This window comes from Monodelphis domestica, chromosome 7, assembly GCF_027887165.1.
Source record: "Monodelphis domestica isolate mMonDom1 chromosome 7, mMonDom1.pri, whole genome shotgun sequence".
Taxonomy (NCBI): Eukaryota; Metazoa; Chordata; class Mammalia; order Didelphimorphia; family Didelphidae; genus Monodelphis; species Monodelphis domestica.
Window position 1 is genome coordinate 3,111,931 of NC_077233.1, and position 19,688 is coordinate 3,131,618.

The following is a 19,688-nucleotide window of genomic DNA, read 5'->3' on the forward strand; positions in this document are numbered from 1 at the left end:
GAGGCCCCCGGGGAGGAGAGCCAAGCCTCATCGGTCCCCCTTTGGGATTCTTGCTCTCTTGCCTCCTGGAGTCGCTCCAGAAATCTGCTCGGGAGCCCAGCCACGGGGCGAGGGATTCCGGATGCTTGTCCAACAATTCCTCTGGTTTATTTGCTCAGGAGTTCTGTGGATCAGCGTTCTCGGGAAAGGAGCTTCGGGCACTCTGCGAGGCGACCTTTTTCTGCAGAGCTCCTTCTCCCCGTGGCTGGCCGCTAGAGGAGCTGAGGGCTCACCTTCAGCGGGGCGAGGGCGCCCGATTCAGCAGCCCTCGGCCCCCAGCTGTCAGGGCTGTGTCCACCCAAAGGGGAAGTGACAGAAAGAAATGCCCGTCACCTTCTGCAGGGAGCCGGACCAGGGCAGCCCCTAGAAGGAAGCAGCAGGGCCGTGGCAGGCTCTGGGGAATCTCCCAGACAGCAGCTTCTGGGAAACAGAAAGTGAGCTTTGGCCAAAAAGAGTCTCCAAGACAAAGGAATCGAATTTGTGTAAGTGGCCCAATGGTGGATGTGAAGCCCACCACCGAGGCTGGGGACCTCCGAATGCTTCTTCCCACTCTGGCCTCCCTTTGAGGTCCAAGCACCTTCTCTGGGCCCCGGAAGCTGGGCTGGGGATAGGAGGAGGCCTTCTGTTGCCATGCAAGGAGCATTTCAGAGCTAGGAGCCTCAGGACCCAGCCTGAATCTCCACTCTTAACCTAGGAGGCCTTGGGAGAACGACTGAGCCACCCTGAGCCTCGGTTTCCTCTTCTGTAAAGTGTGGGGGTCAGGCAGACAACCTCTGGGGCCCCTTTGGACCCCAATTCATGATTCTACGCATCCACTGAATAAGCTGAGTCCGACAAAAAGCAAACCTCACCGAGCAGAGTGCTACGTGCCCCGGAAAGCTCCGTGTCTCCCCGATCCTGGTCCGTCTGCATCCGCTGCCTCCTGGAAAGATGAGGGATTCACTGGGCCGGCCGCAGGGTGAGCCTCCATCAGAGCCCAGGGGGACTGCCCGCCCCCAGAGCGCGGGCAGACAAGGGGTGAGGCTGGTGCCAAGCGGCGCCCTGATGGGCTCTTGGAAGATCCGATTTCTCGGGCTCAGCTGTCCTCCCACTGCCAGCGTGCCGGAGATCACTCGTGAACAGACGGGTGCCGTGGCAGGAGGGCAGCAGCTCCTGCTGGGCTCCAGGACTCGGCTGTCGGCTTTTTTCTCCTTTTTTCTTTTCAAGGGAAATCAGTCCAGCAGCGCCGGCCTTGCTCAAAGACAAAGATGCTGACAGACATTCCCAGGTCTGCCGAGGCCCCCCGGGAGCCCCCAGCATCTCCTTCAGTGTGTGGAGGCTGATTGGCTGTTGTGGGCTCCTGTCTGATCTCGCCAGAACTGCTAATGCTGGCTTCTTGGCAGGGAGCCTCGATTGAGGCTCTTCCAGAAAGAGCTCGTGGGGCTCTCTCTAGCCACCCCTCGTGCCCGGGTCCCGGGCCCTTGTCTCCATCGAGGAAGGACAAAGAGTTCCGAGAGAAGCTGGCAGTGCCTTTTCTGTCCCTTCTTATTGAGCCTGGCCATGGAATGGGCTGGAAAGGAGCCCCCGGGCCATCTTGCTTGATGAGGACCAGGAGGGGGCATTTCCCTTAGAAGGAGAGAAACAGAGGCGGTGCTAGAATCTGGGCATATGCAGTGGGAGCTGGCCATGGACGAAGGGCACCAACCAGTGGGAGGAGCAGAGTGTTGGCCAGGAACTGCCTTTGCCTGGACCTTGGAGACCTCAGACACCCCCAGGACTTTCCACAGCTCCGGGCGGGAGCTCCTGGGGCCGGAGTGCCGCCCGCCTGACCTGAGCCTCGGAGGACCCACATCTTCCTGCCCTCCCGGGCTGCACGGTGAGCTGTGCTCTCTGCATCCTTCCTCACACTCTCTGCAGACAAGAAAACCGCCTCCACCCTGCCTAGCTTACTCCCAAGGGGGGTCTAGTTCTATGTGTTTCCAGAAGGGCTGGCTTGGATCCTATTAGGTGGGTTGTCTCTGTGACTTCTCTGAGGCTCCCCACATTTCCCCAGCTGTGTGACGCCGAGGCAGAGCTTGCCCAAAGCTACCTGGAGTCACGGAACATCAGAGATGGCAGGGTCCTGGGAGGCCACCTGTCCAGCCCACCCATGACTGGCAATCCAGCTTCTGTGGAGACCTCCACTGGATCTTAGTTGCTCCCCACTCCTAAGAGAGGCAGCCATTGCACTTTGGCATAGCTCGGGGGGGGTGTCTGGCAGTTTTTCCTGAACCCAGGCCCAAATGGGTCTCTTTGCAGCTTCTCCCCATTCTGCCTGAAGAGGCCCAACAGCGCCCAGGACTTTAGAGTTAGAAGGAACTTTGGCGGCCATCTCTTTGGAAAAAGACTCCCTTCGCCAACACTGGACCAGAGTAGCCACATCCTTGATCAGTCACAGTCTGGGTGACATGCTGAATCCCTCCTCCTATCACCTACGGGGGAAAACAGGCAAACGGTGGGCTCCAAGACCCTTCAGAACTCACTCCCATCGGGCCTCACGTCAGTGCGTTCTGTTGACTGGTTAGTGCACAGCAATGAGCAGTGTGGGTGCAGCTCTCTGGGATGCGACAAAACCAAAAAGTGCTCCTCAATCCTTCAGGACCTGCCTCCAGTGACATGAGAATAGCAGGATTCTCATTAGGGCCCCCCAAATCGACCAGCTCAAAATAAGCCTCTGACAGGAGCCAGAGAGGCAATCTGGAATCACGCAGAGAATGTCCAGAAGCAGTCATTGAATCTTTTCATTCTCCCAGAGATGGGGAAGCTTGAAATCCAGAGGCATCCTTGGAGCCTCAGGCCTGCCACTGTCCTCTCCTTCAGCTTTGATGACTCAGAACTGATGCAAAGACCTTCCCTGCCCTCAGACTATATCATCTCACCAGGCTGTCATCTCTCAGGGCAAGAGCAGGGCTGGAAGCCCTTGCATGGGAAGAGGAAACTGCTAGCAGAGCTTGCATTTCTGTTCGACATTCACATTTGAGGTCTCATTATCCATTTTCTTCCAAGACCCTGAGACAAATCTGGCTCCAGCCTGGGAAAGGGCAAACCCAGCCTTCTCTAGGAGTGGAGGCTGAGATGAAAGAAGGATCAGAATCCAGGCAGGAGAGATTTAAAACAGATCAGGGATTATCATAGAGAGTGAAATGACATGGTGGTCACTGGCCTGGCCAGTGATGTCACTGCTGTGGTCAATGATGTCATTGCTCTGGTCAATGATGTCATTGTTCTGGTCAATGTCATTGATCTGGTCAATGTCACTGCTATTGTCACTGTAATTGCTTTGGTCAATGATGCCATTGTCCTGGTCAATGTCACTGATGTGGTCAATGTCACTGCTATTGTCACTGTAATTCCTTTGGTCAATGATGCCATTGTCCTGGTCAATGTCACTGATGTGGTCAATGTCACTGCTATTGTCACTGTAATTGCTTTGGTCAATGATGCCATTGTCCTGGTCAATGTCACTGCTATTGTCACTGTAATTGCTTTGGTCAATGATGCCATTGTCCTGGTCAGTGTCACTGCTGTGGTCAGTGATGCCATTGCTATAGTCTAGTTTGTAAGTGTCTCTGCCATGGTCACTGCTATGATCAGCATTGATGCCACTTGCCTAATTAGGCAAGACGCTCTCTCATTGATCCTGAGAGAAACTCATCACACCTGACATGTATGTCGTACTTTCAAGTTTGCCAAGTACTTCAGGAATCTGTTAATGAACCACCATTCCTTAAGCAACCCTCTGGCCTGGTACTACCTAAGGCAGTGGGATGCCAAGGCAGAAAGAACCTTGACCATCCCTGTCCTAAGACAGGCTTACATCCATTCTCTCATTTAAAAAATCAAAATGTTTTTCAATCAATGTAAATCGACTTCCTCTCCTCCCCCACCCCATCTCATTGCCCCAATAAAGAGAAACAAAAACACTGTTACAACATGAATAGTCAAGAACAACAACAAAAAAGTCCCCCCAAAATGTCTCAATCTGTGCTGGGAGTCCATTACTTCTTCATCAGGAGGTGGGCAACTTGTTTGTTTTTTAAGCCCTCACCTTCTGTCTTAAAATCAATACTGTGCATTGGCTCCAAGGCAGAAGAGTGGTCAGGGCTAGGCAATGGGGGTCAAGTGACTTGCCCAGGGTCACATAGCAGGAAGTGTCTGAGGTCAGATTTGAACCCAGGACTTTCTATCTCAGGGCCTGACTCTCAATCCACCCAGCTGCTCCTGCAACTTGTTTTTATCATGAGCTCCCTGGAACTGTGGTGGGTCATACTTCTGGCTATGTGACCTTGAATGTGTCACTTAGCCCTGCTTGCCTCAGTTTTCTCATCTGTAAAATGAGCTGGAGAAGGAAATGGCCCACCCCTCCAGTATCTTTGCTGAGAAAACCCGAATAGAGTCCCAAAGAATCAGACACGACTGAAAAAGACTGAACCACAACAAATTTACAAAACTTGCAGACAATGTAAATATTCTGCTTTCCAGACGAGGAAACCCAGAAGTGACTCTCCCACTTCTGGTCCCAAGGGTGGGAAATGCAGGAGCTGGGCCTTGCCCCTGGCTCTCCTGAGTCCAGGGCCCATCTTTTTAACCTTTTGTATCCCCAGCACTTATCAGAGTGCCTGGCACATAGTAGGTGCTTTTTAAAATGCTGATTATTTGATTGGCAGGGATGAGTAGCAGGAACGGAAAGATTTCCCCAATCCCTGGCTTAGGGGTGGGGGGACAAAGGAGGAGACAGGCTATCAGGAGCACCCCAGGCAGTACTTACCACAGACATGTGTGCCGCTATCAGCCACTCTGGGGGAATGTGGAAATGGGCTGCTGCCGAGTCCCCCAGGACGATGAGACCCTTGGCTTCTGAACCTAGAGAGGACAATTCATTAGTCTCCTCTATGTGCTCTGAGCGTGTGGAGTCTCCAGACTGGGCAGCAAGACCCCCCTCCCCGCCCCTGCCCACTCAGGAAAGCGCGTGGCCTCTTTCCGTGGCCAGGAGGCACATGCTCCAGAGCCTGCCCATCGGAATCATGCTCCAGCCAAACAGGCCATTCCAGTGGTTTTGGGGGGGGAGGAAGTGGCCTTTAGAAACCCATTTTGTCTTTGCCGTTACTGCTCAGAGATGGCCAGCTATTTCGATCTCACTAGAATAAGTCGATGGAGAGCAAGATGTACCTTCGCAGAACTTCTTCTCATATGGAATGCCGTCTTTCGGATCTGTACCCTGTGAAGGAAGAAATCAAGAGATTAGCACTGACGAAACGAGGGATTGTGAACTGGGTGTGAACGTGTCCAACTTGTCTCTATTGAATGAGTCCGTCCTTCCTTCCTCCATTCCTCCCTTCCTTCCTTCCTTCCTTCCTTCCTTCCTTCCTTCCTTCCTTCCTTCCTTCCTTCCTTCCTCCCTTCCTTCCTTCCTTCCTTCCTTCCTTCCTTCCTTCCTTCCTTCCTTCCTTCCTTCCTCCCTCCCTTCCTTCCTTCCTTCTTCCATTCCATTCCATTCCATTCCATTCCATTCCATTCCTTCCTTCCTTCCTTCCTTCCTTCCTTCCTTCCTTCCTTCCTTCCTTCCTTCCTTCCTTCCTTCCTTCCTTCCTTCCTTCCTTCCTTCCTTCCTTCCTCCCTTCCTTCCTCCCTCCCTCCCTTCCTTCTTCCATTCCTCCCTTCCTTCTTCCATTCCTCCCTTCCTTCCTTGTCTTGAGATACAAAAAGAACTTGACCAATTTCAAAGTCCTTGAGACCCATTGGACGGAGTAGAGTGATTGATGTGGCACATGAAGTGTACTTTGTTTGGCTGAGGCCTCACTGCCAGCTGTGGGCTGGTATAAAATGGCAGGCGGATTCAGAAGCGGGGCATTGGAAGAGAACCCGGGGCAGTGGAGAGGAGTGGAGAATTATGGGAAAGAACTCCTTGGGAAGGGGCAGGGAGGGCAGGAGAGCCCCGGTCTGCCTCTCAGGCTCCTCCCCTCCTCCCTCTTGGCTAGAGGGGGACTTGGTGAGCTTTGGGAGCCAAGAGGCTTTGGAACTTCTCGCCGATGTCCTGGCAGAGGAGCTGGTGGCTGCATCTGCAACAGGAGCCAAAGAGATTTTACGGGGAGCTCCTGGGAATCTGCACCCAACCGAAGGGGAACTTCCTGAGCCCTCTTCAAAGGGAGAAAAGGCTTTCAATGATCCAGGGGTGTCCGCCGTCCCCTTGCCACAGAAGAAGGGCCACAGATTATTGGGGGGGGAGGTGGAAGGATATCTGGACCTCTCATTGTATCACCCGAGTCAATGCTCCTGCCTCAAAGCTCGGTGCATCTGGCTAACCCACTGATGCCAAGAGATAGTCGTGGGACGGGGGCACCCGAGGGAGCTGTGAGTTAGCCCCGGGAGCAGCCACTCGGGGTCCCACCCAGGGCCCGACGGGGAGGAGCGGCCACTCGCTGCTCTTTCCCCTGCTACTTCCAGCAGGGATGGGGAGACGGGCTCCCGAGAATGGTTCGGTGAGGGTTGGAAAGGGAGCTTCCAATCGGGGAGCTCTTGAAAAGGGACGAGGCTGCGCAGGGAGCTCGTGGTCAAGCCGGCATTCTGGAGAACAGTAGCGGCAGGCTTGTAGCCCAGGGACGGCCCACAAGTCACAGACCCTGGCCAGGCTTTTCGGGGATTCTCGAGGCCCGAAGGAGTCTGGCTAGTAAGTCCAGCCAGCAGCGACTCCCTTCTCCGAATCTGCTCGGGACAAGACCGCCGAGAAGCTGAAGGGGGCAGCTCAGCACCCCAAAAGAACGCCCTAACAGGAGGGCGGGGAAGGGAATCCCGGGGACCCGGAGCCCGGCAGCGGAGGGAATTGTGTAGGAAAGGCCGGAGCTCCTTCCAACTGCTCCCGTGTTCAGGCCCGCCCAGGGGAGGTCGGGCCAGAAGAGGGCTCGGGGCTGCGTTTGGTCATTCGTGAGAAAGGGGGGAGAAGGGGAAGCTCTGGGGGGCTCTCCGGGAAGCCTCCAAAAGGAGCTGGGCTGGGGGGGCTCCGCCTCCCGGCTGAACAGAAGCGCCGCGGAGGAGGCACGGTTTCACCTCAGCCCAGCGCTCAGGGGTCACCCTACGGGTGAGGCCGAGACTGCTCGGAAAGGAGCCTCGGAACCTCGGGGGGGGGCTTGAATCCCCCCCTTTCTCAGGTGAGGAAGTCCAAGCGTCCTCCCTTCCTGCTGCCCGGCTCGGCCTCTCCTTGGGCGGCAGCTCGGACAGAGGCTGGCCCTACAGGGGGAGGGGCTCCAGCAAGGTCTGCCCGTCCTGGCGCGCTGCTTACCCAGATGCCGTTGCAGTTGGAATCGCGCTGCGCGTCCCAGTTCTCCGGGCTGAAAAGGAAAGGGCAGGCGGGTGTTGAACGCTGCCCCAAAGGGATGGGGGCCCCTGGGGGGAGGGGCTGAGGCATGACGGAGCAGCAGTTCTGGTCCTGCTGGGGGGGGCAGCAGCGAGCTGCACTCTGAGGGCCACGGCAGGATTCAGGGATTCGCCGCGGCCCATCTGGACTGTGCCATCCAGGCGGTGCCCCAGGGCGCTCTCCTCCGTGCCCTCGGTTTCCCACAGTCCCCTGGGCTCCCCTCCAGCCCTAAACCTGCCCAGGCCGAGGCCTGGAAGGGTCTGGGGGAGGGGGAGGCCGCCTGCGGCCTGAGGAAGCCTGAGGGCGGGTCTCCAGGACCAGGGAGCCCCCCATCCACAGCCCGCCCCCCTCCTGCAGGAGCCCCCCGCAGGAGGCGCTTTTCTGGGCAGTCGGGACAGTTACCGCCGGCCTGGGTACACGTTCTTGTCTGTGTCGTTGCAGTCTCGGCCTCTCCAGTGAAAGCCTCGCAGAGTCTGAAACAGAGGCGGCAGCGGGCAGTCAGCCTGGCCTGCCCACGTGGCCTCGCCGGAGCGCCCAGGGCCCTCGCAGGCCCCACCAGCGGCCGGCGGCCTCGCTTGGACGTCCTTCCAGGAAGGGGAGCGCCTGCCTTTCCCATCAGTCTGCTCGCTGGACCTTGACACAAGACCTGCCTTGGGGCCCCCCCATCCCCCTCCCTGGGCCGGAGCTCCTCCTCCTTCCTCAAGCCCCGCCCTGAGTCCTGCAGCTGGAGCCAGCGGGCATCCCTGTCACGTGACCCGGGTCAGCTGAACTTCTGAGCTCGCCCGTGGGGTGAGCGGGAAGCTCCCCTGGTGACGCCCCTGTTGGCGATGGGAGCTGGCCTGTCTCACGCCCTGCCACCCTCTTGCCAATCTGACCCATCGGGGTGGAGACTGGGTGGCGCTGGACGCCTGCTCCTCGCTTACTGGCCTCCATGAAGCCTGCCACTGCCTGGGCTCCTCCTGGAGCTAAAAGGAAACCTCGGAGCACTATGGAAAGTGGCATGAGATCGTCTAAGAACGCCCGGGATTCTGCTGTCTTTGACCATTTGTACCCTCCGATGAAAGAGAAGCCGAACTTGAGGCCATGCAAAACCCGAGTTCGAATCCCACCTCTGCCCCTCACGCCCCTGGAAAGGTCATTTCAGCTCTCTCTCCCCAAGTTTCCTGTCTGGAAAAGGGGGGCAGCGTCTGTGGCACTGATCTGGCCCGGTGGCTGAGAGGCCCAAATGAGATGTTTGGGAAGGGCTTCTGGGGGGCTCCATCAGGGTCCTGAAGGCCTTTTTGCCAGGGCTGACCGTGAAAGCTCTGGCAGGCCCATAGCAGACGTTTACTAACCGATAGTGATGGACTGACTAATGGATGGCCAGGCCTTTTTTGAGCTCTTACTTCTGTCTTAGAATGAATATTGTATATGAATTCATTCCAAGACAGAAGACTTGTAAGGGTTAGGCAGTGGGGCTAAGGCTCTTGTCCAGGGTCACACAGTGAGGAAGTGTCTGAAGCCAAATTTGAACCCAAGACCCTCTGCCTCGAAGCCTGGCTCTCAATATATTAACTGCCCCCAGACGTGCTTAAAAGAGCTTCAAGAGGAATCTTTGCCCCAATGCACCTCACATTAAAGTACGGCAGATCCCGTCTGATTGCACCAAGAAGAGGCGGCGGGTGGAAAGGAAGAGCCCTTTGGAGAAAACCCCTGGTGCCGGGCTCCGGCCTCACACTCACCGGGAAGATGCTGTACTTGTCCCCATCTGCGTCTTCGAAAGGCAGCGTGGTGTCGAGAAGGCTAGGACCAAAGAGCAGAGCACTGTCAGGACCACGAGGGGCAGCTCCGGGCAAAGACAACCATTCCAAGGCTGCAAAACAGCCCTCCCACATCCCGGCCCAGGGTTCATGCAAAAGCCTGCACGGGCCTAGAGGCCACTTCTCAGCTCCCTCCTTCTCGCTCCGCTTCCTCCTCTTCCTTGTCTCCTCTCCGTCTGCCCTTCTCTGTCCATCTCTCTGTCTGCCTTCTCTCTCCCTCCCTCCTTCTCTCTCCCTCTCTCTGTCTCTCTCTCTGTCTCTGTGTGTGTGTCTCTCTCTCTCCCTCTCCATCTCTCTCCATCCCTCTGTCTCTCTGTCTCTCTCCCTCCCTCCTTCTCTCTCTCTCTGTCTCCCTCTCTCTCTCTCTGACTCTCTCTCTCTCTGTTTCTCTCTCTCTCTCTCTGTCTCTCTCTGTCTCTCTCTCTCTGTCTCTCTCTCTCTGTCTCCCTCTCTCTCTCTGACTCTCTCTCTCTCTGTCTCTGTCTCTCTGTCTGTCTCCCTCTCTCTCTCTCTCTCTCTCTCTCTCTCTCTCTCTCTCTCTCTCTCTCTCTGTCTCTCTCTCTCTCTCTCTGTCTCTCTGTCTCTCTGTCTCTCTGTCTCTGTCTCTCTGTCTCTCTTTCTCTCTCTGTCTCGGTCTCTCTGTCTCTCTCTGTCTCTCTCTGTCTCTCTCTCTGTCTCTCTCTGTCTCTCTGTCTCTCTCTGTCTCTGTCTCTGTCTCTGTCTCTGTCTCTCTCTCTCTCTCTCTCTCTCTCTCTCTCTCTCCTCTCTCTCTCTCCCCCCCCCCCACCCCTTTGGTCAGCCCAGGCTCTCGGGGCTTTCCAAATGACTTCAGAACCTGTCAGATCTCCAGAGCTGAGCCTGCCTCAAGACACTGGATCATCTGTAGCAGTGAGCTCCAGAGCGAGCAGCCCAGCTCCATAGCCATTGGCTGAGGCCAGAGTCCAGCCTGCCCCAAGGGCGGGAGCACGTAGGGCTGCAGGGAATAGAGGTGCCTTGGAGACACAGGGCTCTGAGTTCCACTTCTGCCTCAGATAAGACTGAGCTGCTTGACGCTGGACTAGCCATTTAACTGCTGCCTACCTCAGTTTCCTCACCTGTAAGAACGAGGATAGCACCTGTCTCACAAGGTTAGTGTGAAGATCAGATGACATCAATAAAGCACTTCACAAAACTTAAACACATGCACATAGGCCCGTGCTAACTCTTCAGGCAACCTTCCAGCCTCAGCTCTTTATCTCGGGGCTTCTTTCCTGTATAATGCTGCTGATTATAAAGACTCGCATTAGTGCTCACTAAATGCTGTGGGCTTTATAATCATTAGCTCATTTAATCCCCACAGCAACCCTGAGAGGTGGGTACAACTATTATCCCCATTATACAGATGAGGAACTTGAGACAAAATGAGGGTAAATGGTTATCTAGAAGACCATGTTTGAACTCATGTCCTCCTGACTGCAAGTCCAGCAGTCTTTCTGCTGGCTGCCTGCTGCCCCCTCATCTATAACTGCCTCATCTTGCAATGGAGTCAAATATTCTCAACAGCCTCACTGCATCTGGAAGTTTTGACTGAGGAAGTCAAAGTGAGACATCAGGGAGGGCCAGACAGTGTATGCAGGTAGATGTTCCTCTGCCGTCACCTTGAGCTTTCTTTTCCTTTGAAGAACTTCCCGTTATGAGATCGAGGGTACAGATGGAGGACGATTTTTGCAGAGGAATCCAGGTTGCAACCACATGGCCATTGGTCAGTCTGGAAGGAGAGCAGGTGGCCAGGGCACTCCCTGATGGTTTGGCCCTGCATACCAGAGGAGTTGCAATCCAGCCCTGGGGATCAGACAGGCTGTAAGCTTCTCCCCTTCTTCCCATCCCACAGGACCCTGGGAGTCAGGAGAAAGGCCTGGAGCAGAGTTGGGAGGACAGATGTTGGGTGAGCAGCCAAAGGAGATGTCCTAGGGATCAAAGGGGAGAAATGTGGAAGGCTCTTGTGCTGGTGGCTTCTTCTTCCCAGCTGATACGGAGGCCACATTCAAACATGAGCTCCTTGTGAACAGGATGGGATGGGCATGGGTTGGTCAGTGTGTTGGCTGAAGAGTGACCTCGGAAAAGGACTTGCCCAAATTTCACCAGCTGGAGAAAGTAGGAAGGTCAATGCCCCCAAAAGGAAATGAGCCCAGGTCAGGCTATGGTCATTTTTTAAAAATAAACATTATTTTATTTGGTCATTTCCAAACATTATTCATTGGAAACAAAAATCATTTTCTTTTCTCCACCCCCTCCCACCACCTCTCCCATAGCTGATGCATGATTCCACTGGGTATCACATGTGTTCTTGACTCAAACCCATTTCCGTGTTGTTGGTATTTGCATTGGAGTGTTTATTTAGAGTCTCTCCTCAGTCATATCCCCTCCACCCATGTAGTCAAGGAGTTGCTTTTCCTCGGTGTTTTTACTCCCACAGTTTGTCCTCTGCTTGTGGATAGTGTTTTTCTCCTAGATCCCTGCAGATTGTTCAGGATCATTGCATTGACACTAATGGAGAAGTCCATTACGTTTGATTGTACCACAATGTATCCATCTCTGTGTACAATGTTCTCCTGGTTCTGCTCCTCTCACTCTGCATCAGTTCCTGGAGGTCGTCCCAGTTCACATGGAATCCCTCCAGTTCATCATTCCTTTGAGCACAATAGTATTCCTTCACTATCATATACCACAGTTTGTTCAGCCATTCCCCAATTGAAGGGCATCCCCTCATTTTCCAATTTTTGGCCACCACAAAGAGCGCAGCTATGAATATTCTTGTACAGGTCTTTTTCCTTATTATCTCTTTGGGGTACAGACCCAGAAGTGCTATGGCTGGGTCAAAGGGCAGACAGTCTTTTATCGCCCTTTGGGGATAGTTCCAAATTGCCCTCCAGAATGCCTGGATCAATTCACCACTCCACCAGCAATGCATTAGTGTCCCCACTTTGCCGCATCCCCTCCAGCATTCATTACTTTCCATAGCTGTCATGTCAGGCTATGGTCCTTTTTGCCCAGAACAGTACTCAGCAGTTCACAATGAAGAGGGAAGGCCTGAGGAGCAGGGGGAGGGGCACGAGACTTCCTCACTCTAGGCATCAGCAACATCTCCTGTAGCATAGCCTGAGGGCCAGAACCTGGCAGTGAGGGCCTCCTCCTTGGCCAGCCCCTTCCCACCCAAGGCTGTTGGCCAATAGGAACAGAGATGAGCTCCCCTGCTGGTTGGTAATTCAAGGACTGTTCCTGTGGGTGAGTGGAAAGCAGAAGCACAAGCCCGGCATTGCCTAGAAAATCCAAACGGGCGCTCTTTCGTGGTTCTCCTCCTTGGTCTCTAGCACTCGCCCCCCAGCTCCTTGGCTGACTTATCTGTATCATCCCGACGTCCCCTAAAGGTCCACCTGGGCCAAGTGTCTTGTAGCCCTCCTGAGTGTCTGGCAAAGTGACCCCCTCCCCCAACCTCCCAATTCAGATAAATGACCCGGGAAAAGGCTGACTGAAAGGGCCTGGATTGGGGTCTTTGCCTGGTTGGCTCCCTCCCTTTGTGGCCTCAGGCAGATCTCCCGGTATCTCTGGCTTGTTTCCTCTTCTGGAAAATGAAGGAGGTGGAAGAGGTCACTTGTGGGGTCTCTCTCAGCTTGGATCCCTGATCTTACGGGCCGGGGGCAGGGCTGCGGGTCTGCCTGGCAACGAGGGAGGCTGGGTGGAGAAGGTTGAATTTGGCTTCAATTTCTGCCTCTAAGAGGAGGGCGATGGAGGAGAGGATTCACTCCGAGGGCCCATTGCTCGGCTTGGATGAGCCTCCTGGAAGTCCCAGAATATCCATCTGAATGTGGCAGCCAAATCTTTCTGGAGTCCCCTGGCCCAGGCCCCAGACCGGACACTTCTGAATAGGACCCAGACACATCTCGTCCTGGGACGCACCTTTGGGTTCCATAGCCAGTTCCTACCTGCCCTCATCCCCTAAGGGGGGTCCTCACTGGGCCCTTGAAAAAACAGAGCCGTAAGCAATGGGGAGAGGTTTTCCCCCCTCACCTGATCTTTTGGTCCAGAGATGGGCACAGCATTCTTTCTGGCAGGCCAAACCCAGTCATCTCCAATTCACTCAGTGCCGGGCATAAGGATGTATTAAAAAGGCTTTGAAGCAGATGACTACATTGTGAGTGCCTAAGTATGGCCGTCCCCGGCTGATATTTGACTTGGTGGCCACTAACTCCGCTGAGTCAAGGCCAACTTTGACCGACACTTACTGCCAATCAGGCAGGCGTGGCTGGAAGCTGATTCTAGGTCCAAGCAGGGGTGAGACGCTGTCCACCCCCCCCCCCCCCCACGGCACTGGCCTTCTCAAAAGTAGGAGGTTGAATGAGACGATCCCAAGGGGCCTTTTGACACTGAAGGATGCTGGGAAAAGCAAACCAATTGGAAATGAAACCAAGGAGGCAGAGACACCACACTTACTGTTCGATCTTCTGACAGATCTTGTCCAAAACAGGGATTGAACAGATCCTGATCATGCCGCCATGACTGGTCTAGAAAAAAAGAAGGATGGCTTAAATCTGCCTGCTTCTGACAATGACCCAGCTGGCATCCCCCTGACTTTTAAAGCTACCCATAACCTGCCCTACCCAGCCTTGCCTCCCTCAGGCCGGGATCCTCAGGCTCCCCTAATATCTCAGGCACATCCAGGCCCCCTCAGCTTTGCACCTATTCATTTCCCCTACAAGGAAGGCCATCACTTCCCTCTGTTCTGAGCCCATTCTTCCTTCCGCTTCAAGGGTCCTCCCATCTCCCAGAATCTTCCCTGAGCTGCTTGGCCCCAATAATCTCTGTATGCTGATAAGTGAGCTGCTTCCCCTGCTGTTTATTAGCACACCCAAGTTTTCCCCATCCTGAACTCCCCTACCCAAAGCTCTATCATTCCATCCCATTTTCATATAGTAACTGCTCAACCATCTCTCCTCTCTCTCCTCTCTCTCCTCTCTCTCCTCTCTCTTTTCCCTCCCTCCCTCCCTCCCTCCCTCCCTCCCTTCCTTCCTTCCTTCCTTCCTTCCTTCCTTCCTTCCTTCCTTCCTTCCTTCCTTCCTTCCTTCCTTCCTTCCTTCCTTCCTTCCTTCCTTCCTTCCTTCCTTCCTTCCTTCCTCCCTCCCTCCCTCCCTTCCTCCCTTCCTTCCTCCCTCCCTCCCTTCCCTCCCTCCCTTCCCTCCTCCCTTCCCTCTTCTCTTCTCTTCTCTTCTCTTCTCTTCTCTTCTCTTCTCTTCTCTTCTCTTCTCTTCTCTTCTCTTCTCTTCTCTTCTCTTCTCTTCTCTTCTCTTCTCTTCTCTTCTCTTCTCTTCTCTCTTCTCTTCCTTCTCTTTCTTCTCTTCTCTTCTCTTCTCTTCTCTTCTCTTCTCTTCTCTTCTCTTCTCTTCTCTTCTCTTCTCTTCTCTTCTCTTCTCTTCTCTTCTCTTCTCTTCTCTCTTCTCTTTTCTCTTCTCTTCCTTCTCTTTCTTCTCTTCTCTTCTCTTCTCTTCTCTTCTCTTCTCTTCTCTTCTCTTCTCTTCTCTTCTCTTCTCTTCTCTCTTCTCTTTTCTCTTCTCTTTTCTCTTCTCTTCCTTCTCTTTCTTCTCTTCTCTTCTCTTCTCTTCTCTTCTCTTCTCTTCTCTTCTCTTCTCTTCTCTTCTCTTCTCTTCTCTTCTCTTCTCTTCTCTTCTCTTCTCTTCTCTTCTCTTCTCTTTTCTCTTCTCTTTTCTCTTCTCTTCCTTCTCTTTCTTCTCTTCTCTTCTCTTCTCTTCTCTTCTCTTCTCTTCTCTTCTCTTCTCTTCTCTTCTCTTCTCTTCTCTTCTCTTCTCTTCTCTTCTCTTCTCTTCTCTTCTCTTCTCCTCTTCTCTCTTCTCAATCCTTTTCTATCTAGCTTCCCATCCAATACCATGAAGTCACTCCCTCCAAGGTTCCCAACTCTCTCTTAATTGCCAACTCTAATTGATCACTACCTTTCTTGACATCTGCAGCCTTTGACATTTTGGAGACAGTGAGGCAAGGGACAATGGCTAGAAAGCTGACAATGAAGTCAAGAAGACTCAGATTCTTACTAGATCTGGGATTCCCAACTGGCAGGGGCAATCATATAGGGCTGGGGAAGTGGCAAACCAAGGGGTAGGGGTGAGGGTGGGCACAGACAGGGGTGCCTGGGCCATGTGGGAGCTTGCTTTTTTAAGTCCAAAGCAGCCCCAGGGGCCACAAATGTGGCCAGAAGGCCCCAGTGCAGCCCAGCAGAGTCCTAAGAGGACCAGAGAGAAGAAAGAAGGGAAGCCCTCCTCCCCTGTCTCCAGGAGCCCAAATCCTTAGCATTTACGTGTCTAGTCCCTGCCTTGGCATTAACCCAGAGGCTGATGGGGCTTTCCTCGGGTGCCCAGGTATGGGAGGGGTGAGGGGGGCAGCCTTTAAGTCAGTCCTTTCAAGAAGCAAACTGGCAGACCCAAAGGCTCCCCCCACCCCACTGCGCCCAAGGAGCCTGACCTATTCCTGCCCATCCAAAAAGGGGAAACTTCAGGAATCAAGAAAAGGCGCCCCAACAAGTTCCCAGCAAGGAGCCTGCCTCTCTGTGAATACATGTTCAGTGACCCGTGGGGGAGAAGGCCTGTGGGGTCAGCAGAGCATGGGGAAAGTCTGTGGGCCTGCTGCAAAGTCAGAAGGGAGGGGGAAGGGGGAGCCGGTCCCTGCCAGTCCATCTGACTTTGGGACCCCCAGAGAGGCTCTCCCTGGCCGCTCTGCTCCTCCGGCCTGCACCCTAAGGACCTGGGGAAAAGGTGGAGGGGGAGGACCCTCTGTGGGCAGCCTTCTTCTCTGGTCCAAGGGAAAGGAGCCTGACGGTGTGGCCCGGTGGCGAGAGCTAGGCTGGGCCTTAGGACCGGAGATCCAGCCCGCTCCGCTGCTTCCTAGCTGTGCCCCAGCCCCGCTAGAACGGGAACTCTTCCTTCTTCGGACTTGTGCCCACGGTGCCTGCCTGGCACAGGGCGGCCACATCGGAGGTGCCCAGCGCCGCCTGTCGGTGGTGTGCGTTTCACGAGGCTGTTCTGTGGGCGGTCAGACGCCGAGTGCCAGCCTCGAGGGGCTGCTGTGGGCCAACTCCTTGTCTTTGGCTAGAAGGGCCACCCCGTTAGTGTTCACCAGCAAGAACTGCCCCCTACGGTTGTTGGGTGGAGTCAGAAAATACGAGAGAGAAATGGCCAGAGACCCTCGAGGCCAGGCCCTGTCCGGCCCTGCCTCCCTCCCTTTTAGTTGTCCAGATGAGGACACTGAGGCCCAGAGAGCTAGGTGACCTGCCTAAGGTCTCACAGCCAGTGAGTCGCTACGCGGCGTCGCCACTCCCTGGCCACAGGAAGAGAGAAAAAGAGAAAAGGGCGCCCCGAGCTCCCAGAGCAAACCCTTCCCAGCCTGGGACCTGCAAAGGGGCTTACCAAGGCCGGTGAGTGCTGGACGATCGTTCTGGCCCTGTGCAGCGCCCTCCTCAGACCCTCCTGCAAAGGCAGAGGGAAACACGGTTAAGGCTCACCCAACAGCATGTGTGTGCATGTGCACGTGCGTGTGTGCATGTGTGTGCATGGGTGCATTGTGTGCGTGTATGCGTGTGCATGTGCATGTATGCACATGTGTGTGCATGTGTGTGCGTGTGCGTGCGTGCGTGTGTGTGTGTGTGTGTGTGTGTGTGTGTGTGTGTGTGTGCAGGGGCTGGAGGCCTCTAAGGGACGAGGGCCCAGGACTAGAGACCTGAGAAGGCCTTTGCCTATGGCTAGCCTGTCTTTCTCAGGGCTTGGGCCTGGTCGGAGTGATGGAGCATCCCTGCCGCGGGCCGGCCTCTTGGCTGCCTGTTTAGAAGAGTGTCCAGTGAACTTGGGACCTGGGGGAGGGGCACGGCCTGGAATCTGACACCCTCCCCCTGGGGAGAGGCCGTGGTGAGGAGTCAGGAGGGAGGCCCTCGACGACAGCCCCACAAGGGGTTTGGCTGGCTCTGCTTGAAGCCATCCAAGGAGGAGGAAGTTGGGACCCCTTTCCTGGCCTCTTTGAGGCCTCCAGCCATTGTCCTGCCCTCTGGGCCAGGCCAGGGAGAACCAGGCCCGTCCCTCGGTGGGACCCCCTCGGGATGTGAGCAGATGGCTCTGCCCTCCACGGTGAGCCTTGCCAGCTCCCTGCATGCCCTCGCCCGGGCTCACTGCCCTCCCCTGGACTTCTCTTGTCAGCCAACTCATCATTGTCCTCTCTCTTTGGCAAGGAGCAGAGGATGGTGGGAAAATGCCCGAGGCTGGAGCCTCCCATTCAGGCATGCCCTCAGCCAGAGCCCAGCCTGCTCTAGGCCACAGGAGGAGCCACCTTGTTTTGTGCCCTGACGGTGCCTAGACTGGGGTGCTCGGCTGGGCGGGAGGCGCTGGGCTTCCGGGGCCCAAGTCGAGCTAATGAAGTCTTCTGCCGGGGTTCTGTGGCTGGCAGTTGGCTTCGCCCCGTCCTCTACTCCTCCATTCTCTGCACTCCAGACGCAGTTCCTGCCTCCCCAGCAGGGCTTCTGGGTAACGCGCGCCTGTCCCCAAGAAGCTTGTCTTCCTTAGAGCGTGACTCGCCAGGGGCTGCTCTCCGCCTTCCCAGAGTGGAAGGAGGCCGCCTCGGCCCGCCCTCCTGCCCGGACTGGCCTTGGCTGTCCTCCCTCCCTCTGGCCACATGCCCTTCCCTGCCCTCCCGGGCACTGATGGCCACTCTGACTGCTGGCGCTGCTCCCTCCTGCTTCCAGGATGCTTGTGCCGAAAGCGCCCTTCCCAGAGCCGGCGTGGCGCAGGACTCCCGAGTCCGAGCCTGGGCTCGAGTCCCGCCTGGGAGGCGCCCTGCCCAGGAGACCCTGGACATGTCCTTTCTCCCAGTTTTCTCATCTCCAGGATGAGGAAGTGAGCCGTGACGGCCTCCTTCCAGCCTGCCCCACGTGAGGAGTGTGGGCAGGTCCCGATGCCAGGTGGGGCCCCCACGGGCCCCCCCAGAAGGCCTGGAGCGCTCCGAGGCACCTTAGAAAGCCGCCTCCTCTGAGGCTCCTCAATGCAGGGCAGGTGGCTGATGGGCCAGAAAGGGAAACAGAGGCTCCTGCTCCCTGGTGGTCCGTTTTCCACATAGGTCCTTTGGAGTGTGCGCCAGCCGCGTCTCGGAAGCCCAAAGGCTGTTCCGCTGCCTCCTCAGAGTTAGGGCTTGGAGATGGCGGGGAGCGATTCCCTTGGGGGTCCTGACAGTGGAGATGGAGGGGGCCGCTGCCTGGGCAGCCGAGGGGGAGCGTCCATGGCCCTGGGGGGCCGCGGTCGGGTCAGGACTGCCCCCTGGTGCTGAGGAGAGATGGGGGGGCAGGTCACGCGCTCGGAGGGGGGTCACCGTGTGGATGTCGGAGCCGTCAGGCAAGGGAAGCACGTCATGGAGCGAGAGGACCAAAGTCGGGGCAGAAGCGAGCCCTGAAGCCGGAGAAGGTTGGGGGAGGCTCCGGCTCCGGCTCCGGCTGGCTCTAACCCCGATGGGGGGCAGCAGCTGGTGTCCGGCTGGGAGGTGCTCCTGGGGACTCTGCCCGGAGAGCCCGCTCCGGTCACAGGCTCCAGGTTCCGATCCCACCTCTGCCACCTGCTCCCTCCTAGGGCAACAGTGACTTGGGCCTCTCTGGGCTCCGCTTCCTCCTCAGTCAAGTGAGGCTGTTGGTCCGGGCTCAGGGGAGAGATCTCTGTTAAGCGAGGGATGGAGGGACGCGCACAAGGGACAGTGGACAGTTTGGGGCCGGTGAAAGGTTTGGAATAAGCCCACATGCTTGCAGGCAGCTAAAGTGGGAGGGAAATGGATGGCCGGGTGGGGGTGGGGGAGGGACTCCCCCTCTTCCTTTTCCAGGACCAGTTCCTCTGGGGACGAGCTTACTTCCAGCACACGCAAGAACCAGATTCCAAATGTAAGAACAAGTCATCCAGGATGGATGAGGAGCAGGAAGTCCCAGCTCGCTCCAGCCCCAAGTCAGTGCCCCTAGTCAGAGAGATGCTCCCTCCTTCCAGCTTCTCCCGCAGGCACATGGGATTAGCAGTGACAAAAGCAGGAAATGACACGGGAGGGGCTGCGGGAAGTAAGGATGGCATCGTGTTAAGGATGACAATAGCTAAGCTTTCGGTGCCAGCAGCTTTACAACTACCGGACTCCTACCACCACACTGGGAGGCAGACGCTGTTGTTCTCCCCGTTGTGGATGAGGGTAGGTGACTTGCCCAGGGTCACATTGCTAGTAAGGGTCTGAGGATGAATTTGAACTCGGGTCTTCCTGACTGCTGGCCTGGGGGGCTCTACACTGTCATCCAGCTGCCACAGTAGACATATTAATTCATGGAAGCAGAGAAAGAAGTCCTGGGAATGCTTGGAGCTAAGGAACAGCTAGGCGGGGGTTCCTGGAGAGCCGGAAATGGATGCTTGCGTCCCGCAGCGATAAAGGGAGCGCAC

General features: G+C 55.8%; 1 protein-coding gene across 2 annotated transcripts in view; it reads right to left on the minus strand.

Moving 5' to 3' along the window:
* Positions 1 to 3,974: 3,974 nt before the first annotated feature.
* The window catches only part of LOC103104789 (acyloxyacyl hydrolase-like), a 59,143-nt gene continuing 43,429 nt past the window's right edge, over positions 3,975 to 19,688 (minus strand). The window contains exons 6-12 of one of the 2 annotated variants that reach the window (XM_056804104.1): positions 16,656 to 16,715; positions 13,678 to 13,748; positions 9,130 to 9,190; positions 7,811 to 7,881; positions 7,334 to 7,382; positions 5,227 to 5,275; positions 3,975 to 4,920 (exon numbers count right to left, since the gene is read on the minus strand). In XM_056804104.1, the coding sequence (XP_056660082.1) occupies positions 4,766 to 4,920; positions 5,227 to 5,275; positions 7,334 to 7,382; positions 7,811 to 7,881; positions 9,130 to 9,190; positions 13,678 to 13,748; positions 16,656 to 16,715 (516 nt within the window). In that variant the 3' untranslated portion in view covers positions 3,975 to 4,765. The remainder of the gene's footprint in view (positions 4,921 to 5,226; positions 5,276 to 7,333; positions 7,383 to 7,810; positions 7,882 to 9,129; positions 9,191 to 13,677; positions 13,749 to 16,655; positions 16,716 to 19,688) is intronic. The other variant, XM_056804103.1, reaches the window with a different exon arrangement.